Here is an 18,289-nt window from a genome sequence, read left to right as displayed (position 1 = left end):
TAAATGCTGCGTTCAATAGCAACCGTGGCATCTAAGTGGCTAGGCAGAGGGAGGCGTTCCTAATGTCACTTTATTGGGACATTATCAAGGGTTAATGATTAGTTACCATGGTATTCAGGGACCTAACAAAGTCCCCCCCCCCCCCCCCCAACCCCCCGCCGCCCCCCCCCCCAACCCCCCGCCGCCCCCCCCCCCCCCCCCACATTTGCCATGAGCCATTGTTTAGCTAATACAAAATACACTGAAACTCCTCTGTATAGCAGAAAGGCTTTCTGGCGATCCTGGGAGTTGTAGTTTCGCAACAGCTTGAGGCAGCCAGGTTGGGAAACCCTGATGTCAGTTAATTTATCGATTATGTATCCAAGTCATATAGTTGGGAGTTTAAAAAGTTGTAAAACGATGAAAAAATTCTTACAAAATGTATTTAAATAAGGAAATTAGAAGAAAACTGCACAGTTTTGTCACCACTAGAACTGCCCACACTATAATATTAAATTAGTACACACCATTATTTTGGTATTATACATTTTATTGACTATAGGTCAATACAATTACAGAAATCTATAAGATTCTTATTTAAAAAAAATAAACAAAAAGAACCCTTTGTCTATTTAGTGTGCTGATATTTTATTTATTTTTTTTCAATCTTGGAATTGAGATTTTTATCCCAGGAAGGTTTAGGACATGAGTTTTATTGTGTCAATTTTTTTTTTTAAATATAAAGAGTATCTTCCCAAAAATATGTACACTGGCTTACATTTTTTTAATATTCAGAGTTATCTGAATATTTAAGTTTTTTACAATATTTTTTTTTTTACTTTTTATTTTTTTTTGCCATTTCATTTTATTAATGTTAAAAAATGTACATTTCAATTTGTTGTGACTTTTATAGATTTAGGTTGCTTTTCCACAATTTGGATCTGCTGCTAATTTCCAGCTGCAGATTCACTTGCGGAAGATTAATACCGGATTACAGCACTTTCTGTAGAATTGGGATAATTCCGTCGTGTGAACGTACACAAACCGTTCCCATCCTGGAACTGCTCTCCACAAGGTGACATTTTAACATCCGGTTACAGCTTTTTAGCTTGTGTGGCTTATATAAAAAGGCTAAGGCTTAATATGTTGAAACCTCTTATATTAATACAGAGGCGTAACATGTAGCTCTTGGGCCCCAATTGCAAAGTCTGTAACTACGTCCATGACTACCATGTGCCATTCATACTACTGGTGTGTTTTTTTGAGGTTTTGTTGGGCCCAGTGCAACTGCTACCTCTTCACCCCCTGTAGTTAAAGGGGTACTCCACCCCTAGACATTTTATCCCCTATCCAAAGGATAGGGGATAAGATGTCTGATTGCGGGGGTCCCGCCGCTGGGGACCTCCGCAATATAGCATGCAGCACTCGCCTGTTTCTGAAAAATGGAGATGTCCAGCGCTTTTGGATGCAAAATTCTTCGGCTTTATTAAGTCATAAAAACATGCAGCATAGGGACAAGGGTGTTCTTGTCCCTATGCTGCATGTTTTTATGACTTAATGAAACCGAAGAATTTTGCATCCAAAAGCGCTGGACATCTCCATTTTTCATTCGCTTATCCCATTGGGCCAGGTGCGCTGCTGGCCTGTCCGAGTGCAGGTGCGGGAGAGTGGAGCTGTCGAGAGACTTCATGTGTACTCGCCTGTTTCTGCTCCGGAAGCGCTGGAGGGTCTGGGTCCTGACCACAGGAACGGAAGATCGTGATGTCGCGACTCCGTCCCCGTGTGATGTCACTACCGCCCCCTCAGTGCAAGTATATGGGAGGGGGCGTGACGTCACACAGTGGCGGAGTCGTGACATCACAAGCTTCCGTGGTTGGGACCAAGACGCTCCAGCGCTTCCAGAGCAGAAACAGGTGAGTGCCGCATGCTATATTGCAGAGGTCCCCAGCGGCAGGACCCCCGCGATCAGACATCTTATCCCCCTATCCTTTTGGATAGGGGATAAGATGTCTAGGGGTGGAGTACCCCTTTAAGCCCCTGTTAATAGACCCCATGACACGGCTGCTTTGTAAAGGGGTGGTGAAGACTTGTTGCACAAATGTGATCTTAGGTCTGTTATATACTTGAAAAGGCATTAGGACAATAAACGTACTAAAATGACCCTGTTGTGGACCCTGTCCTGATACTTGTCATAGCCTAGAAGGTGTACAGCTGATTTGACTGTTAGCGTATGCGCAACATGACCCGCACAAGAGAAGACCCCTCCCTACAGTCTGAAGTGTATCCCTGAGGAGTCTCAGACATGTAGTGGGATTTTTCCCCCCCCCCCCCCCCACTGTCTGGAATATATTGTTGCCAAAAACTCTACAGCCTCTCCCAAAAGGATCCCTTTGTACTTAGAAAGCCTCTAACCAAAAAGAAAATGGTTATGTAGGTTATAAGAACCAAAAATGGCCATCATATTCAATTAAAGATGTATTGCACCGAAAACACCCCTATCCACTCTTCGTTCAAGAGGAAAGCTGGGGTCCCGTGCAGGGGGCCCCAGTGGTCGTACCCTCATGATCTAAAACCTATCCCCTATCCTTTGGCGTGGAGAAGTTTTTCTGTGCGTTACTTCTCCTATAATTATAACCCTAAACACAATTTGCCATTACAGAAGCTTGTCTACCTCTTTTTAATGCTGACAGAATCTGCCATTACCACCTTTTGGGATGGGGCATTGCTTAGTAGTTTGACTAGTTAACCTCTTTTCTCAGATAAAGACTGTTCCTGATCCTGTGTAAAGTCCTCAGAAAGCAAAAGGATCGGACAGTTGAGATTCAATATGAACGATCCTTATTTTCCCCGACATCTGCTGGGGAAGTCGGGAGACCACCAAAGCCAGAGGTCCTGTTGACACATCTGTTTATGAAAAGACCCCCTACCCTCTTTCAAAATGTATTCCATATGCAAAATGTTCCTGAGATCGTTGACTTGCAAAATCCTTTTTGTTCTCGGCAAAGATAAGGTATCCAATATCTATGGCCATCTTTAGATAATGCGTAGCGGTGGACAGATGGAGATGTTTCTTCACCTGGAAAGGAGTCGACTGTTTGATATTTTCAGCTGATATTCCGACAAAAGATCTTGTTCATGAATGATCTGTCAGGAAAGAAGTTTCCCAAGTTTTAGCATAAAGGCTGTTGGTCCTTTGGTCCGATGTCATTGATGTCAATGTTCATGGCAGTATCTGTGAAATGATAGGTTATCAGGTTCTCATGCGTTTAACAGTTGTACAAACGTCCATCTACTTCTCTAATGTGTTTTGAAACCTTATTCAAAGTCAATAGGTTGTATTCTGTGACATGTGGAGAGGTCACTGTACAAGGAGAATATCCTTATCTGCCTCCAGCTTTATAATGGGGGTGTTACCTTTCATTGTAACGCGGTCCGTGATAATGAGATGACTGTTGAAAAGTAATCTACGAGAAATGTCAACATGGGGGGTGTGTGCTTCAGTGGCCGCAATAGATATGCCATAAATGTCTAATAGGTAAGTGTCCCACCTCTGGGGTGCTCTCTAGAGATGAGCGAATTTACAGTAAATTCGATTCGTCACGAACTTCTCGGCTCGGCAGTTAATGACTTATCCTGCATAAATTAGTTCAGCTTTCAGGTGCTCCGGTGGCTGGAGACTCTTTCCTAGGACTGTATCCACCTTTTCCAGCGCACGGGAGCACCTGAAAGCTGAACTAATTTATGCAGGAAAAGCCATCAACTGCCGAGCCGAGAAGTTCGTGACGAATCGAATTTACTGTAAGTTCGCTCATCTCTAGTGCTCTCCTATCCTGTTCTGTGGCCCCTCTGGTGTAATTTAGGTCTTTCCACAAACTCCAGTGGTGAGGACCACGCATAAGCTTGGACAGATATACTTTTCTGTACAATCAATGACCTTTTGAATCTGCACATGGGAAACTTTTTCTATTCTAACCTCTAGGCCTGACAACTAACATATATCGCAAAGCCAAATATAAAATATATTTATGTATCGCTGACTTATGTTACAAGGCGGTGCAGGTTTATTGCCACTTCATTCTGTGCACTCTAGGAGCTCCCGCTGCCCTGCTATTATATACCCCTGAAATCTTACCCTGTCGCTGCCGTCTTCTTACCTTTGGTCCCTTCGGGTGCAGGAGAATGGGGGGCTGCTGGTGATCTAGCTCAGAGTGGCGCGGGTGGCTTCCAGTGACTGGCCTGCGATGCTGGACAGAGGAGTGAGGCAGAGGGCCGATGCCGGTGCCGGCTGGAGCAGGTGATCCTCTGTGGTGAGGGGGTGAGCTGTGGGGGGCCTCCCCTGGATCTTCTACCCTTCTGGACCCTTGGCCATCCTGAAGACAGGGCGCCATCTTCAACCTTCGTGGGCGGGGCCTTCTTTCCTTGTGGCCACAGCAGCTCCCGCCAGAGGGAAAGTGCAGCTGATGTCACGCTGTGAGACCGAGCCGGAGCCTGATGCCCTTTTCTGCTCCTGGCTGCTATCTGTTGCTCAGTGAGTACATCTGGGCACTGGCTGAGTGCTTGCTGAGACTTGTGGTGGCTGCACTGGCCTCTGGGTTCTGCCTACTCCCTACAATACTCATTGCCTGCAATATCGCCTATTGACTTTCTATCTGCTCTCTGTGGGCCCTGGTTTGCTGGGACTTGTGGTGCTCTTTCTGATTTATGTGGACTGCTTGGCCCTCTGTTAAGCCCCTACTGTTGGCCATGTGCACCTAGAGCCTCTTTGCCTGCTCTCTATGAAGCCCTGGCCTGCTGGGACTTGTGGTGCTTCTGCGATCTCTGGTGGACTGCCTCTTCTGCTGGAGTGCCAGCTCCTGCCTGCAATATAAGCCTAGTGCCTCTCTACCTGCTCTCTGGCCCTGATTTGATGGGAGTTGTGGTGCTTCCGCTGCCTTCTGTGGAATGCCTCATCTGCTTGGATCCCCCTCCGGCCTGATCTATCTACCTAGTGCCTTTCTACCTGCTCTCTGTGTTGCCCTGGACTGCTGGGACATGATGCACCTTGCCTGACATCTTCATAGAGATGAACTGCACTCATTGGACTGTTTCTGGTGCCTTTCTGCCAGTTGTGTGTGTGGCCTGGTCAATCATAGGTGGCCCCCATGGTAGTCACAGGAGTAAGAAATCCAAACAATATGCTGTAGCCTTGCGGCCGACCTCTGATGGAGAAGCCTCCTCTAATGAGGAGTTAAGCGCAATGGTGTTTTTGTCTGATCTGTGTTTCTGCTGTTCTTCCGAAATCGGTACCTTTTTGCATGCTGTGTTGGAGTGTCCAGTCATTGCTCTCTTCTGGAGGGATGTGATGGGGTTTTTTGCTGACAATCTAGACTTCCCTTTCTTACTCACCCCTGTGGTATGCCTGAGAGTCATTAATGGCGGTCTTGTTAGTTGACTTTGGTTAACAAATGTGTCCGGTTATACCAGGCTCTATATGCGAGTCATAAGTGTCCTAAGAAATTTGACAAGATATGGACCCCTGGCTTCTGCTGGATGTGTCGGCGGACCCCCCAGCTAGACTGCCATTAGGTTTTCTATGTGTGCTGCTGTTCTTTATGGGACAGGGCTGGGATGGGGTTACCAGGATTTGTGTGTGTGTGTGTGTGTATGTGTTGGGCTTCATCCGGTTGGGTATCAGATGCGCCCTCCTGTTTTACTGGCGTAATTTTATGCAGGGCTGTGGAGAGTCTGAGTCGGACAAAATTTTGGGTACCTGAGTCGGAGTCGGCAAACAATGCACCGACTCAGACTCCTACTAAATTTAGATTGGAATAAAAAAAAAAAAAAGTTTAAACTTCCCAATTCACAAAAAGTTATAATTAATGACTTCTCTACTATAAGAATAAAGACCAATGCATGCAGTGCCTCACGTAACCGCAAAACGAACACGTTAAGTGACCGTGAAGAAGCTTTTCATGTGCTTTACTATATGGCACACAACGCACAATTAGGAGCGGCAATACTTATACTTTCCATAGTGTTGTGTTCTGCTGTTACAGGGAACCCATGGGTAACCTAGCCTCTCACTTATAAGGGGTTAAGGAAATATGTTTTTTGCAGGACTAGAGACACTTGTATAAGTGAAGGGAATGGAGGGTCAATAGTTCAAGACTGAAGCTGTAAACCATTGGAAAAACTGCTGTCATTCAGCTAAGCCTATAAAAACTTGTAAACTCGATTGTTAGCTTAAAGGGGTACTCCGCACCTAGACATCTTATCCCCTATCCAGATCGCCGGAGTCCCGCTGCTGGGGACCTCCGGGATTGCCGCTGCGGCACTGCGCTATCATTACTGCACAGAGCGAGTTCGCTCTGTGCGTAATGACGGGCGATACAGGGGTTGGAGCACCGTTACGTCATGGCTCTGCCCTTCGTGATGTCACGGCCCGTCCCCTTAATACAAGTCTATGGGAGGGGGCGTGACAGTCTCCACGCCCCCTGCCATAGACTTGCATTAAGGGGGCGGGCCGTGATGTCACGAGGGGCGGAGCTATGACATTACACTGCTCTGTCCACTGTATCGCTCTGTATCCGTCCCCCGAACTCGCTCTGTGTAGTAATGAAAGCGCAGTGCCGCAGCGGCGATCCCGGGGGTCGCCAGCAGCGGGACCCCGGGGATAAGATGTCTAGGGGCGTAGTACCCCTTTAAACTTTAAACATGACTATGGGATTCTACTAGGGAAATCATGTTTTATTGATCCTCCCACTGCCCTATCTTCAGCAGCAGATCAGCACACAAACTGTTCAATACAGTAGACTGTTGGCTTCCCAGCCAGTAGTCCTGTGGTAATGACAGGTATGTTACCTTTCTTTCCTTCAAGGAATGTATAAAATACATTCGCAAATTAATACAGAGGAGTCGGGGAATCTGAGTCAGAAGTACAGAAAACTCCGGAGTGGGAACATTTATCTACCGACTCCACAGCCCTGATTTTATGCATACTCTTTATTTCTGTCACTGTGCTGGAGCTGGTCTCTGAGACCTACGGAGTCTGTTGTATATGTTCTATTTTGTTCCACTGTGGGTGGTGGTTGTGAATTAAATTGCAAAACTTAAATAACATTTTTTTTTTAAAGAAACAAAAATATGCAAGCTGCCCATGTGTAAGTTAGAAATGGCTACATTTTCTGCTTCGATTTTTACGCCATGCTTTTAAATGTAAACGGTGGACTTGGAGATCATCTTTCTAGCTTCCTCTGGTTGTTCTCCTCGTCCTGAAATATTCATGAGCCTGCTAAATGATTTAGGAAGTGCCCAGGAGGGGGAGGTGGGGTCTGTGGTTTCAACTTGTCATGTGGAACAGGAGTGTAAAAAATAATGGCATAGAATGGAAAGTTAAACTGGTGTGGCCTCTATGTTGAACTAGAAAAACACCTGGTTGGAAATGTTATCTCTAAAAGGGAATATCTAATGAATCCATCTTGTACTTTCATTAATTAGATTTAATTTAAGGGGTTTTCCGATTATACACAGCAAGCCAGTGGAGGCAGTTTGATGCTCTTGTCTGGCGAAACCTTGGGTCCTGACATGTGGATTTTACTTTGACATTGTACCACCTACCAGACCATTGTTAGAGTGAGTACACCCATTCATAGCAGTGGTCTCTGTCCGCAATGTGGTGTGTCCTGGAACAAGACAAAGAGTTTGTCTGGTGGTACAACCCCGTTTTTTGTTTCATAAAAGCTGCAGGTCAATGAAGACTTAAAGCCTAGTTAATGATTCAAAAACAAAGTAAATTTTATTAGTTTTTTTGTTTTGTAAACACTTGTAAGTAGAAAACGTGCTTCCTAGAAACAATCACAATGACAAAAAGGTGTGTGAACTACAGGCCTTGTCTATTTAAAGGGGCTGACCCCCCCCCCCCCCTCGCCATAACAAATTTTGTCTCCAACCACTCTTACTATTCGTTAGGATTATGAGATATTACCTGTTTGTATAATCTTCAGTGTAATTTGCTTGCAAAAACAGTTTGGCGCAGTTATGTGCTTATTCTTTAACACTAGTAAGCACATGTGGTAGTATTTAACAGAAAATTTAATAGTGTTGCATGTATTCAAAAAAATTAAATAAAAATAATAATCATGTAGATATGACTGGTTGAGGGTATATTTTATTTGCTTAAAGGTCTTAAGGCTAAGTTTCCACTTATTTTTTGGAATACCGCCACTGCAGTTTTTGAGCCAAAGCCAGAAGTGTATTCAAAAGGAATAGAACACACAAAGGAAGAACTTACACTTCTCCTCCTTTATGGCGGACTTTGACTTTGGCTCAAAAACTGCAGTGGAAGTTTTCCAAAAACTGGCAGAAAAAAATGTAAACTTAGCCTAAGAGAGATTTTTTACAAACTTTTGTTCAGTTTTTTTCTGTTAATCACTGACGCGAAGTTGCATGAAAGCGCTTATAGATAATTATTTTATAAACCTTGTGTGCTCTCAGCATGCAGATTTTAGTAGCGGTGTGTAGTTTATATTACCTTATTTGTGGATGAGGGCCAAATATTTGGTAGCCTCTGTGGTACAAATGATGATTGCACAACCTGATGTAATATTTTCACATTGTGTTTGTGTGTAAACCTCATTCAACCTCATTCAACTTTATTCATTTAGGATTTAATTCAACTTCTTCATTAATAAAAACCGGTGTCACTAAGTTACACAAAGGTCAAAGGTTGTCTGCTTTCAGAAAATGTGTAGTGTGTGGGGATAGTCTCTTCAAGGTGTGTAATCTTTGCATTTTAGATAGAGAATATATATATTTATTTATTTATCTGTGGTTTCATAAATAGTCACTTTTAGTCGTAGGCTTAACTGGTATGTGTGAATTTTTGTTTTTGTTTTAGTGGGTGTTATACTTGACTCACACCTTTCTTAGCCACAAATATTTTGTAGTGTGTGTGTGTATGTGTATATATATATATATATATATATATATATATATATATTATGACTTTTTTAAATATTTTTTTAGATAAATTGACACCCCACTCAGGCACCCTAATATAGTTTTTCAAAGTGCTTAAAATGCTCAGTGGCATTTTGACGTGTGCCAGGTGTCTACTGTTAGATGTCCATATGAGCGTTGGGTGTTGTGATATGTTTTTTAGGAGCAAACTGGCCTCCTAAATCCTCCTGGCGTATTGGAGACTGTGCTATAAAATGGTTATATATCAGTCTTGCCTGAGCTTAAGCTACAGCAGTTCTGGAGATATATTCTAGCAGACGACAAGCCTTCAGTAAAGAGCGGAGTGAGTAGTGAGATCACCTTATATTTTGGAGAGATTGCAGGATCATGTTTTCCTTCTCTCTGGTCCCGCTGTCCGGCATGAGTGAGATCACAAAGTAACGTAGAGGGATTGTAGGAACGCACTACTTCGGCCGCTCTTGCACGTCGTTTTGGTCGGTGTTTGTGCTGGGAATAGCTAGAACTGCCCAGTTGTCATTTATTTATCCAGTAGTGAGCCAAAAATGGTTAATTTGCATAAAAAGGGAGGAAAAGGACTACAACAGAAACAAAGGTAATATTGTAATGTGTGTTTTGGGTGGGGACAGGTCCTCTCTACGGTCTGGACAGACCTTTATCTTGCATCTGTCGTATGAAATGTTGGGTTTCTAAAATGTACAGTAGTTTTATTCTATTATTAGCATTGTAATTGTTTGTGTTTTTTATACCTAAATTCTAAGAGGGGGTTATCTGGTATACATTTCACATAGCAGGGGATAACTTGTCTATGACGTGCACTGAAGGGCACTCAGACGGTTCTTCCTAGATGAAATGGCAGCTGCCAGAGTACAAACAGAGTAGAAAATTTCTTCAGCTGCAAATGTGAATATGAAGTGAAAGCTCTTTTGAAGAGCATCTGTCATGGTGAAAAAAGCCAGATGGTAGGTCACAAGAGAATGCTAAATGATTATTGCGGTCCTCTTGGCTGCCTGACAGAGGGCTACATCCATGGTACCTAAGCGGTGGTGGAGATGGCCATGTGACCACTAATGTAGCCCAGGCCAAACCAGTCAAGCGTAGACGGATGTTGACTGAATACCTATAGAAGAGAGATGCTGGGCTTTTTTTTTTCTTGCTTGTTTTTTACCCCTTTATTTTTTTAAATTTTTTTATCTGTATTTGTGACTGCAGCCAAAAGAAATGCACTTGGCCGAAACACATCCACGTTAGGAACTTGTTTGTTGTATTGTATTTGTTTGTACCCAGTAAAATGGGCTGCGTGTATAAAATTCTAGGTCATGGATTACTGGCATGGGTCTATCCTATTGAAATGCAAATGTCGAGTGCTAAATCCTCGTAACATGTGGTTGCGATGTGAATTTTCACACCATGTAGTACAGTGGAACTTTTTTTTCCTCCTACACATGAACATGGCCTTAAACATTTGGTGGGTGAAAAATCCCATCTCTTATCTCTTCCTGCAGTTGTCGGTCTCCTACTTGCAAGGAAATAATCTTAAAATGGTTTGTAAAAATTTTAGTTTGTTGACAAAGTATCTTAGTTTTATGGTTCTGCATATCTTTAAGATTATTGCAATAGATTGTTTTCAAAAGTGTATAGAATTTGGTTTAAAAAAAACAATTATTGGTGAAAGGGGTGCGTCATTCAGTATTCTGGCTTCAGCAGTTTATTCTAGTTTCATTATTTTTCACATACAAAGACAAAAGAATATCCCTTTTGATATTGACTTTGAGACTTTTTTTTGCCTTTTTTCTTTAAACTGTTGCATTTTGTATTTTAGGTTTTCTTTTTTTTTATTTGTTTTTTTATTTATTCTGCTGATTAAAACATATTAGATTTTTAATGCCTATGGTTTTTGGATGCACTTAGTCATTTAGCTTCCTGTATACGTTTATTTTTAGGCGTTGTGTGTAAGGCTCAGTTCACATCTTGTTCTTTGCACACAGTTGGCATCGGTGCCTGGAAAGCTCTTGGCGTCCTTAGGCAAAGTGTCCTTTTGGCGAACGCTGACTATTCCTTTTCTTCATTGTAAAGAGGAGCTTAGTCTGCTGGGTTTTTTATGCTGTTGGACACAAAATTAAAGTATATATTGAATAGTTTATTTTTTCTAAGTGGTTTTTAGTCAGTTGGTTATGTATGCCTATATGTAAGTATACTTCAGGGAATACTATGTGTTTAAAAAAAAAATCAAAGTGAAAAGAGCCTTGAACTCTGACTGGGTGTTGGTATTTATACATCGTACTGTTGTGTTTTTTTTGTTTTTTTGTTTTTTACGTTCGGAGTGGAGTTTTTTTTTTTTTTTTTGTACAGTAAGTTTATCATACTGTGAAACAGATCTAGAAATATTTCTAGAACAGCCTCAATGGAAAACCACATTGTGGTACTGGTATTACCTGCAATAATCCATTGTAGTACATGGTACTTAACATAAATTCTTATTCCTTCTACTGTTTTAACTTTATGATTTTCTCTTCACAGGGTAACCAGGAGCCAACAGCCACTCCTGAGACCATGGTTCAACCTTTTGCTGCTATCCCCTTCCCGCCACCACCGCAGAACGGTCTGTCCACAGAATATGGGAGCCAGCATGCACAAGAGTATGCCGCTTCTTCTACCGACCATGGACTTCCACTCTATGGAGGACAAGGTCATGCGGAGCATAATGCCCCTGCAACAAGCACAGCGAATACATCCAGTACGGTGCGTGTACTATTGGTTTTATGTCAATTTGTTGCACAACTATAAATAGTATATACAACTACAAAAACTATTTGCTTCTGCCTCCTAACACTATTTTTCTTTCTATAGTACTTTTTTTAATTTATGTATTTAGGTCCACAGTGTTCAACCAATTCTCAAGCAATAAAGTGGTCATCAAGGATTAGAAAAACCTAGCTGCTTTTGTGGTGTCCCGGCACCGTATTTCATACAGTGCCTTGGTAATTAGTCCCCAAAGTTAGAGTCCCTAGGACTGTCAGGGTTCGCTTTCCTCATTTGGCCCCTAGTCACCCCTTAGTCACTTAATATTTGTAAATATTATCTATCTAAATCAATGTATATGGTATTACTCACTGTTTTAGCGTCGCAGGACCTGCGGGTCATGTGACCGGGTTGTAGAACTCTATGGTTTTTGCTAAAGGACCTTTGGTGGTTTTGGACATGTGATCACCCACAATCGATTGTAACTGTGAGTGACAGCTGATTGGACCAATCCAAAACGGCCAGCCCCTGCCCATATAAGGGAGCTGCGCCAAATTATCGCTCTTGGGAAGGGTGGCGATAGGCCCAGCATCACTACAGAGTTTTAACCCTCACCCTGCGTCATGTGTGACAAGGATTAACAGCGCCCTTTATTATACAGAACCACAACACCCCAACTACCCTACACCCCCAGGCTTACCACACTTTCCTCCAAAAAAAAAAGGAAAAAAAAAAAAACAGTCCCACACCTGTCCTCAGGTTGTGTGATATTACAACTTTGCTCCATTCACTTTAGTGGAACTGAGCTGCAATACCACACTGAAACTGAGGACAAGAGTGGTGCTGTATGTGGAATAAAACAGATGTTTTCTAATCCTGGATAATGCCAACCGTCTAATCCTGCAGATGCCAACCGTGTGACCCTACCCTAATACTGTTTTATCTCTTTACATATCTTGGGAGTTTATTTGTCCAGGCTAGTAGACCTCAGGACTTCAGATCAAGTTCCTCACACAACCCTTCAAGATATACTGACCCTCAGCTATTCTTAAAGCCCAGAGATGAGCTGTCTTCAGCACTTGTGCTGATCTGGGCTAGCCTGAAAAACCTGAAGTTGCCCAGAAAGCTGGATAAAAGGCCCCACTCCTTACCTGCCTTTAATCCCATAAAAATCAAAGCCCAAAAATTGGATTTGCCAAAAGTACTTAGCCAACTTAATCTTGACAGGTATTTACAGTCTCCTGGATCCCCCATTACTCTACCAGCTTCTCCTGTATAAGCTATGTGCTTCCTGGAACCTGGTGTCCACGTATGATAGGTACCTTGGAGAAATATAGCGAGCCCCGACCACTGCTCCAGTCACATAATATGCAGGCTTAGGCTAGGTTCACATTGTGTTTTGTGTCTCCGCTTCACTGATTTCTGTTTCATTACGCTACAATTTTGCTGCCATCAAAAGCAGAGTTGACGGTTATGGAATATAGCAAAAAATATGTTGCACTTTTGTTAAAGCGTACCTGTCATAGTGCAAAAAAAGTGATATGTTACTCAGGACCCAATCCTGATCATGTGCATATAATTTGTATGTGTCTCGGACCTATATATCCAGAGATATAAGCATTTATCTGCTGGTAAGTTACTTTTTCATTGTGCAGGCTGGAGGGGGCGTGTCAGTCTGTCTCCCTCACAGGAGCAAGCCTGGGCAGTCAGCCAATCAGTACTCTCTACTCTGTAACCCTTTCCTCTCTGGTTTTATGCTGTGTCATGTTACACAGAGGAAGATACTTGGAGCTTGCCTGCAATAATCAGAAGACATTATGGTGAATTCATAACAGGATAAAATGTATAAATATAAGAATAGATCTTTATAAAATTAGTGCAAGGATTTTTTAGATAAAAGTACAGCATGTTTATGAATACATCATCTGTTTTATTTTCTCCTAGTAAAGCTGGATGCTAATCAGCATAGCTGTCACTATGTGTGTCATTCATCTTTCACAGACTCCTGAATGTCTGATCAACTTCTTTGTCATTCAGGAGTCCGAGAAAGCTTTGACTATTTCAGCATGCTGGGAGTTGTAGTTTAGTAACAACTGAAGCTGCAATGTTTGTAAATAACTGTGTTAGAGCAGTGTTACCTCCAGCTGTTTTAAAACTACAGCTCCCAGCATGTCCACACATCCTTTAGCTGTAGTTTTGCATACATAATAGAAATCTCCTATACTGGATACCGGTATGCTTTACGGCCGGTATCCAGTATGCTGTAAAATCTAGACTAGTCTGTCTGGCTAAAAGACAGGCGACCCCTAGTGGTGGCTATTTTGAGCTTTTTTTTTTTAACAGGTGTATATTGTGAAATGTCATATTATAAGGAGTCCTGCAATATATGAAAAGTTTTTAACAATGACAGTGCCTCTTTTTAAATATTTTTGTAGAAGATAAAGGTTGGTTCTCTGTTTTTGTCTCTGTTTAATGTATACGTTTTCTTATACACTTGAGAAGGAGAAAAAAACATGTTAAAGGAGTTATGTGGTGCAGGACACCTTATCCCCTATCCCAGTGGTCTCCAACCTGCGGACCTCCAGATGTTGCAAAACTGCAACTCCCAGCATGCCCGGACAGCCGTTGGCTGTCCGGGCATGCTGGGAGTTGTAGTTTTGTAAAATTTGGAGGTCTGCAGGTTGGAGACCACTGCCCTATCCGAAGGATAATGGCTAAGTGTCTGACCGCTGAACCCTTCCCCCGCCCCCGCGATCTCCTGCACAGCATCCCAGCTCTATGCAGGGAAGGAGCTGTCTGAGCCACAGCAAAAAAAAGGTAGCAGATACACCCCCTTCCTGCAGGGGATGCACTGAGCGGAAATCACTCTGTGCAATAGGAGAGCGGTGCGCGGTGCTGGAGAACGTGTGTGTGTGTGTGTGTGTGTGTGTGTGTGTGTGTGTGTGTGTGTGTGGTGGGGGTGGGGGTGGGGTTAAGGTGTCCTGCCCCACATAACTCCTTTAACAAATGCTGAAAACAAATCTATTTCTCAGCGAAATTTTTTTTTTACTATAAGTTCACATGGCCATTGTCTCCCGTCCTGATGATCTCCCATTATTGCTGCTAAACGGACCATACTAGAGATGAGCGAACTTACAGTAAATTCGATTCGTCACAAACTTCTCGGCTCGGCAGTTGATGACTTTTCCTGCATAAATTAGTTCAGCTTTCAGGTGCTCCGGTGGGCTGGAAAAGGTGGATACAGTCCTAGGAGACTCTTTCCTAGGACTGTATCCACCTTTTCCAGCCCACCGGAGCACCTGAAGGCTGAACTAATTTACGCAGGAAAAGTCATCAACTGCCGAGCCGACAAGTTTGTGACGAATCGAATTTACTGTAAGTTCGCTCATCTCTAGACCATACTAGCAAACGGAGGCAAACTTGCTACAGGATGTCATTGGTCCGTGCACCATAGTGTAGCTGATTAAAGTTTTTGTATACTGTAAAATGAAATGGTGAAAGTGAGAAAAAATGCGGCGGCGATTTATCAAAACCTGTCCAGAGGAAAAGTTGCTGAGTTGCCCATAGCAACCAATCAGATCACTACTTTCATTTTTGAAAAGGCCTCTGAAAAATGAAAGAAGCGATCTGAAAGGCTGTGTTAACCTAGTCCTTAAAAAAAAAAATACCGTATTTATCGGCGTATAACACGCACTTTTTAGGCTAAAATTTTTTGCCTAAAGTCTATGTGCGTATACGCCGATACACCCCCAGGAAAGGCAGGGGGAGAGAGGCCGTCGCTGCCCGCTTCTCTCCCCCGGCCTTTCCTGGGGTCTAGAGCGCTGCTGCCGGCCCTTCTCTCCCCCTGGCGCCATTGCCGGCGCCGCTGCCCCGTTGCCTCCCCCCATCCCCGGTGGCATAATTACCTGGGTCGGGTCCGCGCTGCTGCAGGCCTCCGGCGTGCGTCCCTGGCGTCGTTGCTATGCGCGGCGACGCAGGGGACGCGTGCCGGAGGCCTGCAGCAGCGCGGACCCGACCCAGGTAATTATGCCACCGGGGATGGGGGGAGGCAACGGGGCGCCGGCACCGATAGTCAGGGGGAGAGAACGGGCAGCGGCGCCGATAGCCAGGGGGTGAGAAGGGCCGGCAGCAGGACTCTAGACCCCAGGAAAGGCAGGGGGAGGGAAGCGGGCAGCGACTGCCTCTCTCCCCCTGCCTTTCCTGGGATATATCGGGGTATACACGCGCACACACGCACCCTCATTTTACCATGGATATTTGGGTAAACTTTTTTTTACCCAAATATCCTTGGTAAAATGAGGGTGCGTGTTATAGGCCGGTGCGTGGTACCCCCCGATAAATACGGTACATAAAGAAAATATACTAAATACAAAGGTACTAATGTACCTTAGAAGGCCTGATTGGAACTTGTGTGTCCACTGGAGGCTGCAGAAGGTGGAACCAGTAGGTAGAACAAGTAACAGCAGGGGGCACTACCAAGGACGCCCATGTAAGGCCCCTTTCACACTGCTGTTGTAACCTGTCGGAAAAGGTCCATTAGGCACTTTGTTTTTTTTTTTTTTTTTTTTTTTTTTAATATATTTTTTGTGACTTTAGTGTCAGTTTACCCGGACGGGGCACAACTGGTCCTGACAGAACCCATTTACTATTATGGGGTCCATCCAGCACCGTTGTTTTTTGACAAGAATAGCGGGAGAAAAATAAGTTGCATGATGTATTTTTTTTTTTTTCTCCCAGTGTTCCCTGACGTCTTTCGCACTGCCGTTTTATAATAGTGTAAAAGAAGATAGAAGAACAAAAGATGTGTTTTTTTTTTTTTTAAATGAAAACGGTCATCTGTTCACCCACACTAAGCCCAATACACTGGGATATAGTGTGGGTGAACAGGAGACCGATGAGGGGGTTAATAGATTAAATACATGTCTGCACTCCGAAGATCTGTCCCTCCGAAGATTTTCTTCCATCTTCAGTGAATTGCGCGCTGGAGGCGGGCCTGCCGGCTCAATATGAATATTCCATGCCGCATGCCGTTGGCTGTCCGGGCATGCTGGGAGTTGTAGTTGTGCAACATCTGGAGGTCTGCAGATTGAAGACCACTGCATAGGAGGTAGTCACGTGTCCCCGCTGCTCCGGATGTCGCTCCATCGCTGTCGCCGTGTCCCAGTCGCTCCGGAACATCTCTGCTGCCGGCCGGGTATCCTCGCTCTCCGTCGCCGCCATCACGTAGTTACGCACGCCGACGCACGTACGCGACAACGTGATGACGAGGAAGGAGAGCGCCGGCCATACAGGGGATCCCTGAACGGAGAAGACACCGAGGAGGCAGGTAAGGTCCCCCCCGATGTCCTGTAAGCACTAACCCGGCTATTCAGTCGGGCTGTTCGGCACGGCCGCGGTGAAATCGCGACGGTCCCAAACAGCCCGACTGAACAGCCGGGTTAGTGTCACTTTCCCTTCAGACGCGGCGGTCAGCTTTGATCGCCGCGTCTGAAGGGTTAATACAGGGCATCACCGCGATCGGTGACGTCCTGTATTAGCCGCGGGTCCCGGCCGTTGATGGCCGCAGGGACCGCCATGATAGGGTTGTATTCGCCGTATAAGATGCACCGACTCTTTCCACCCAGTTTTGGGGAAGAAAAAGTGCGTCTTATACGGCGAAAAATACGGTATATTGGGATGACAGGATTTTCATTACTTCTTATACAACCTAAAATTTAAATTCTCTGCTTTCCAGCTTATTGGTTTCCAGAATACTGAGGGCTTCTCTCATTATATTTGATTTAATGTAAAGACATTCACATGGTTATTGCAGCCCGGGTGCATTATTTTACATTGATCAATGCTGAAATTCATCTGCCATATTCTTGCCCATGCTGCCAGCTTATCTAGATCTTTCAGTAATATTTTAGTCATTTGTTCCGCCTAAAGTGGCTGTGTCAGCTTTTTTAAAAACCTGCCAGGAAGAAAAATCTTTTGTCCTGCTTTCCTCTCCCTGCACAGCGGCAGATTTTCTTGTGTGAATTATAGAAATGCTGTGACGATTTTAGGAGTGTGCAAAATAAGGATGTAGAAGCTGCCAACCTGATTGGCAGCACACTACTTTCTGTGGCATGCTGCACTTTTGGCTGTATGCTATGAAATTTATATACAGGCGCAGGGACGCTGGTCATAGGGCTTCCTGCTCCTGTACACGGAGTGATGATGTATACAGTACTGTGTGCATCGCTGCTCACTTTACCTTCCAGTACTTGTCAACTGTTCTATGCCCTGAAGGAAATCTTGTAGTTATATCGATTCCGACACAGTGCTTCCTGCTGCCACCTCTGTTCATGTCGGGAACTGTCCAGAAGGTTTGTTCCAGCTATGGACAGTTCACCACTAGGACAAAGGTGGCAGCAGGAAGCACCATGTTGGACCAGAAGATACTACAAGACTTCCATGAGACATTAAAGGGTACCTCATATCAAATAAACTTTTGATATATTTTAGGTTAATGAATGTTGAATAACTTCCCAATAGCATGTTAATGAAAAATATGCTTCTTTCTATTGTATTTTTCCCGATGAGTCCTGTCAGCAAGCATTTCTGACTCATGCTGGAGTCCTAAACACTC

At 43.9% G+C, this 18,289-nt stretch overlaps 1 protein-coding gene and 1 long non-coding RNA gene across 8 annotated transcripts in view; one reads left to right on the top strand and one right to left on the bottom strand.

Moving 5' to 3' along the window:
• Window positions 1-18,289, top strand: part of RBFOX2 (RNA binding fox-1 homolog 2) — a 129,679-nt gene that overhangs the window by 19,399 nt on the left and 91,991 nt on the right. For all 7 annotated transcript variants that reach the window (XR_008844829.1, XM_056523705.1, XM_056523703.1 and 4 more), the window contains exon 2: window positions 11,455-11,676. Coding sequence is in view for 6 of the 7 variants with exons in the window: in XM_056523705.1 (XP_056379680.1) it covers window positions 11,455-11,676 (222 nt within the window). In the remaining variant the exon portion in view is untranslated. The remainder of the gene's footprint in view (window positions 1-11,454; window positions 11,677-18,289) is intronic.
• LOC130275576 (uncharacterized) overlaps window positions 10,772-18,289 on the bottom strand; it is a 65,366-nt gene continuing 57,848 nt past the window's right edge. Inside the window, exon 4 of the long non-coding RNA XR_008844830.1 lies at window positions 10,772-11,038. This is a non-coding gene — a long non-coding RNA (uncharacterized LOC130275576). The remainder of the gene's footprint in view (window positions 11,039-18,289) is intronic.

Source organism: Hyla sarda, chromosome 6 (assembly GCF_029499605.1).
Source record: "Hyla sarda isolate aHylSar1 chromosome 6, aHylSar1.hap1, whole genome shotgun sequence".
In the NCBI taxonomy this organism is placed as follows: Eukaryota; Metazoa; Chordata; class Amphibia; order Anura; family Hylidae; genus Hyla; species Hyla sarda.
Note: the sequence above shows the minus strand (reverse complement) of the source record. Positions and strands in the feature narration are given on the sequence as shown.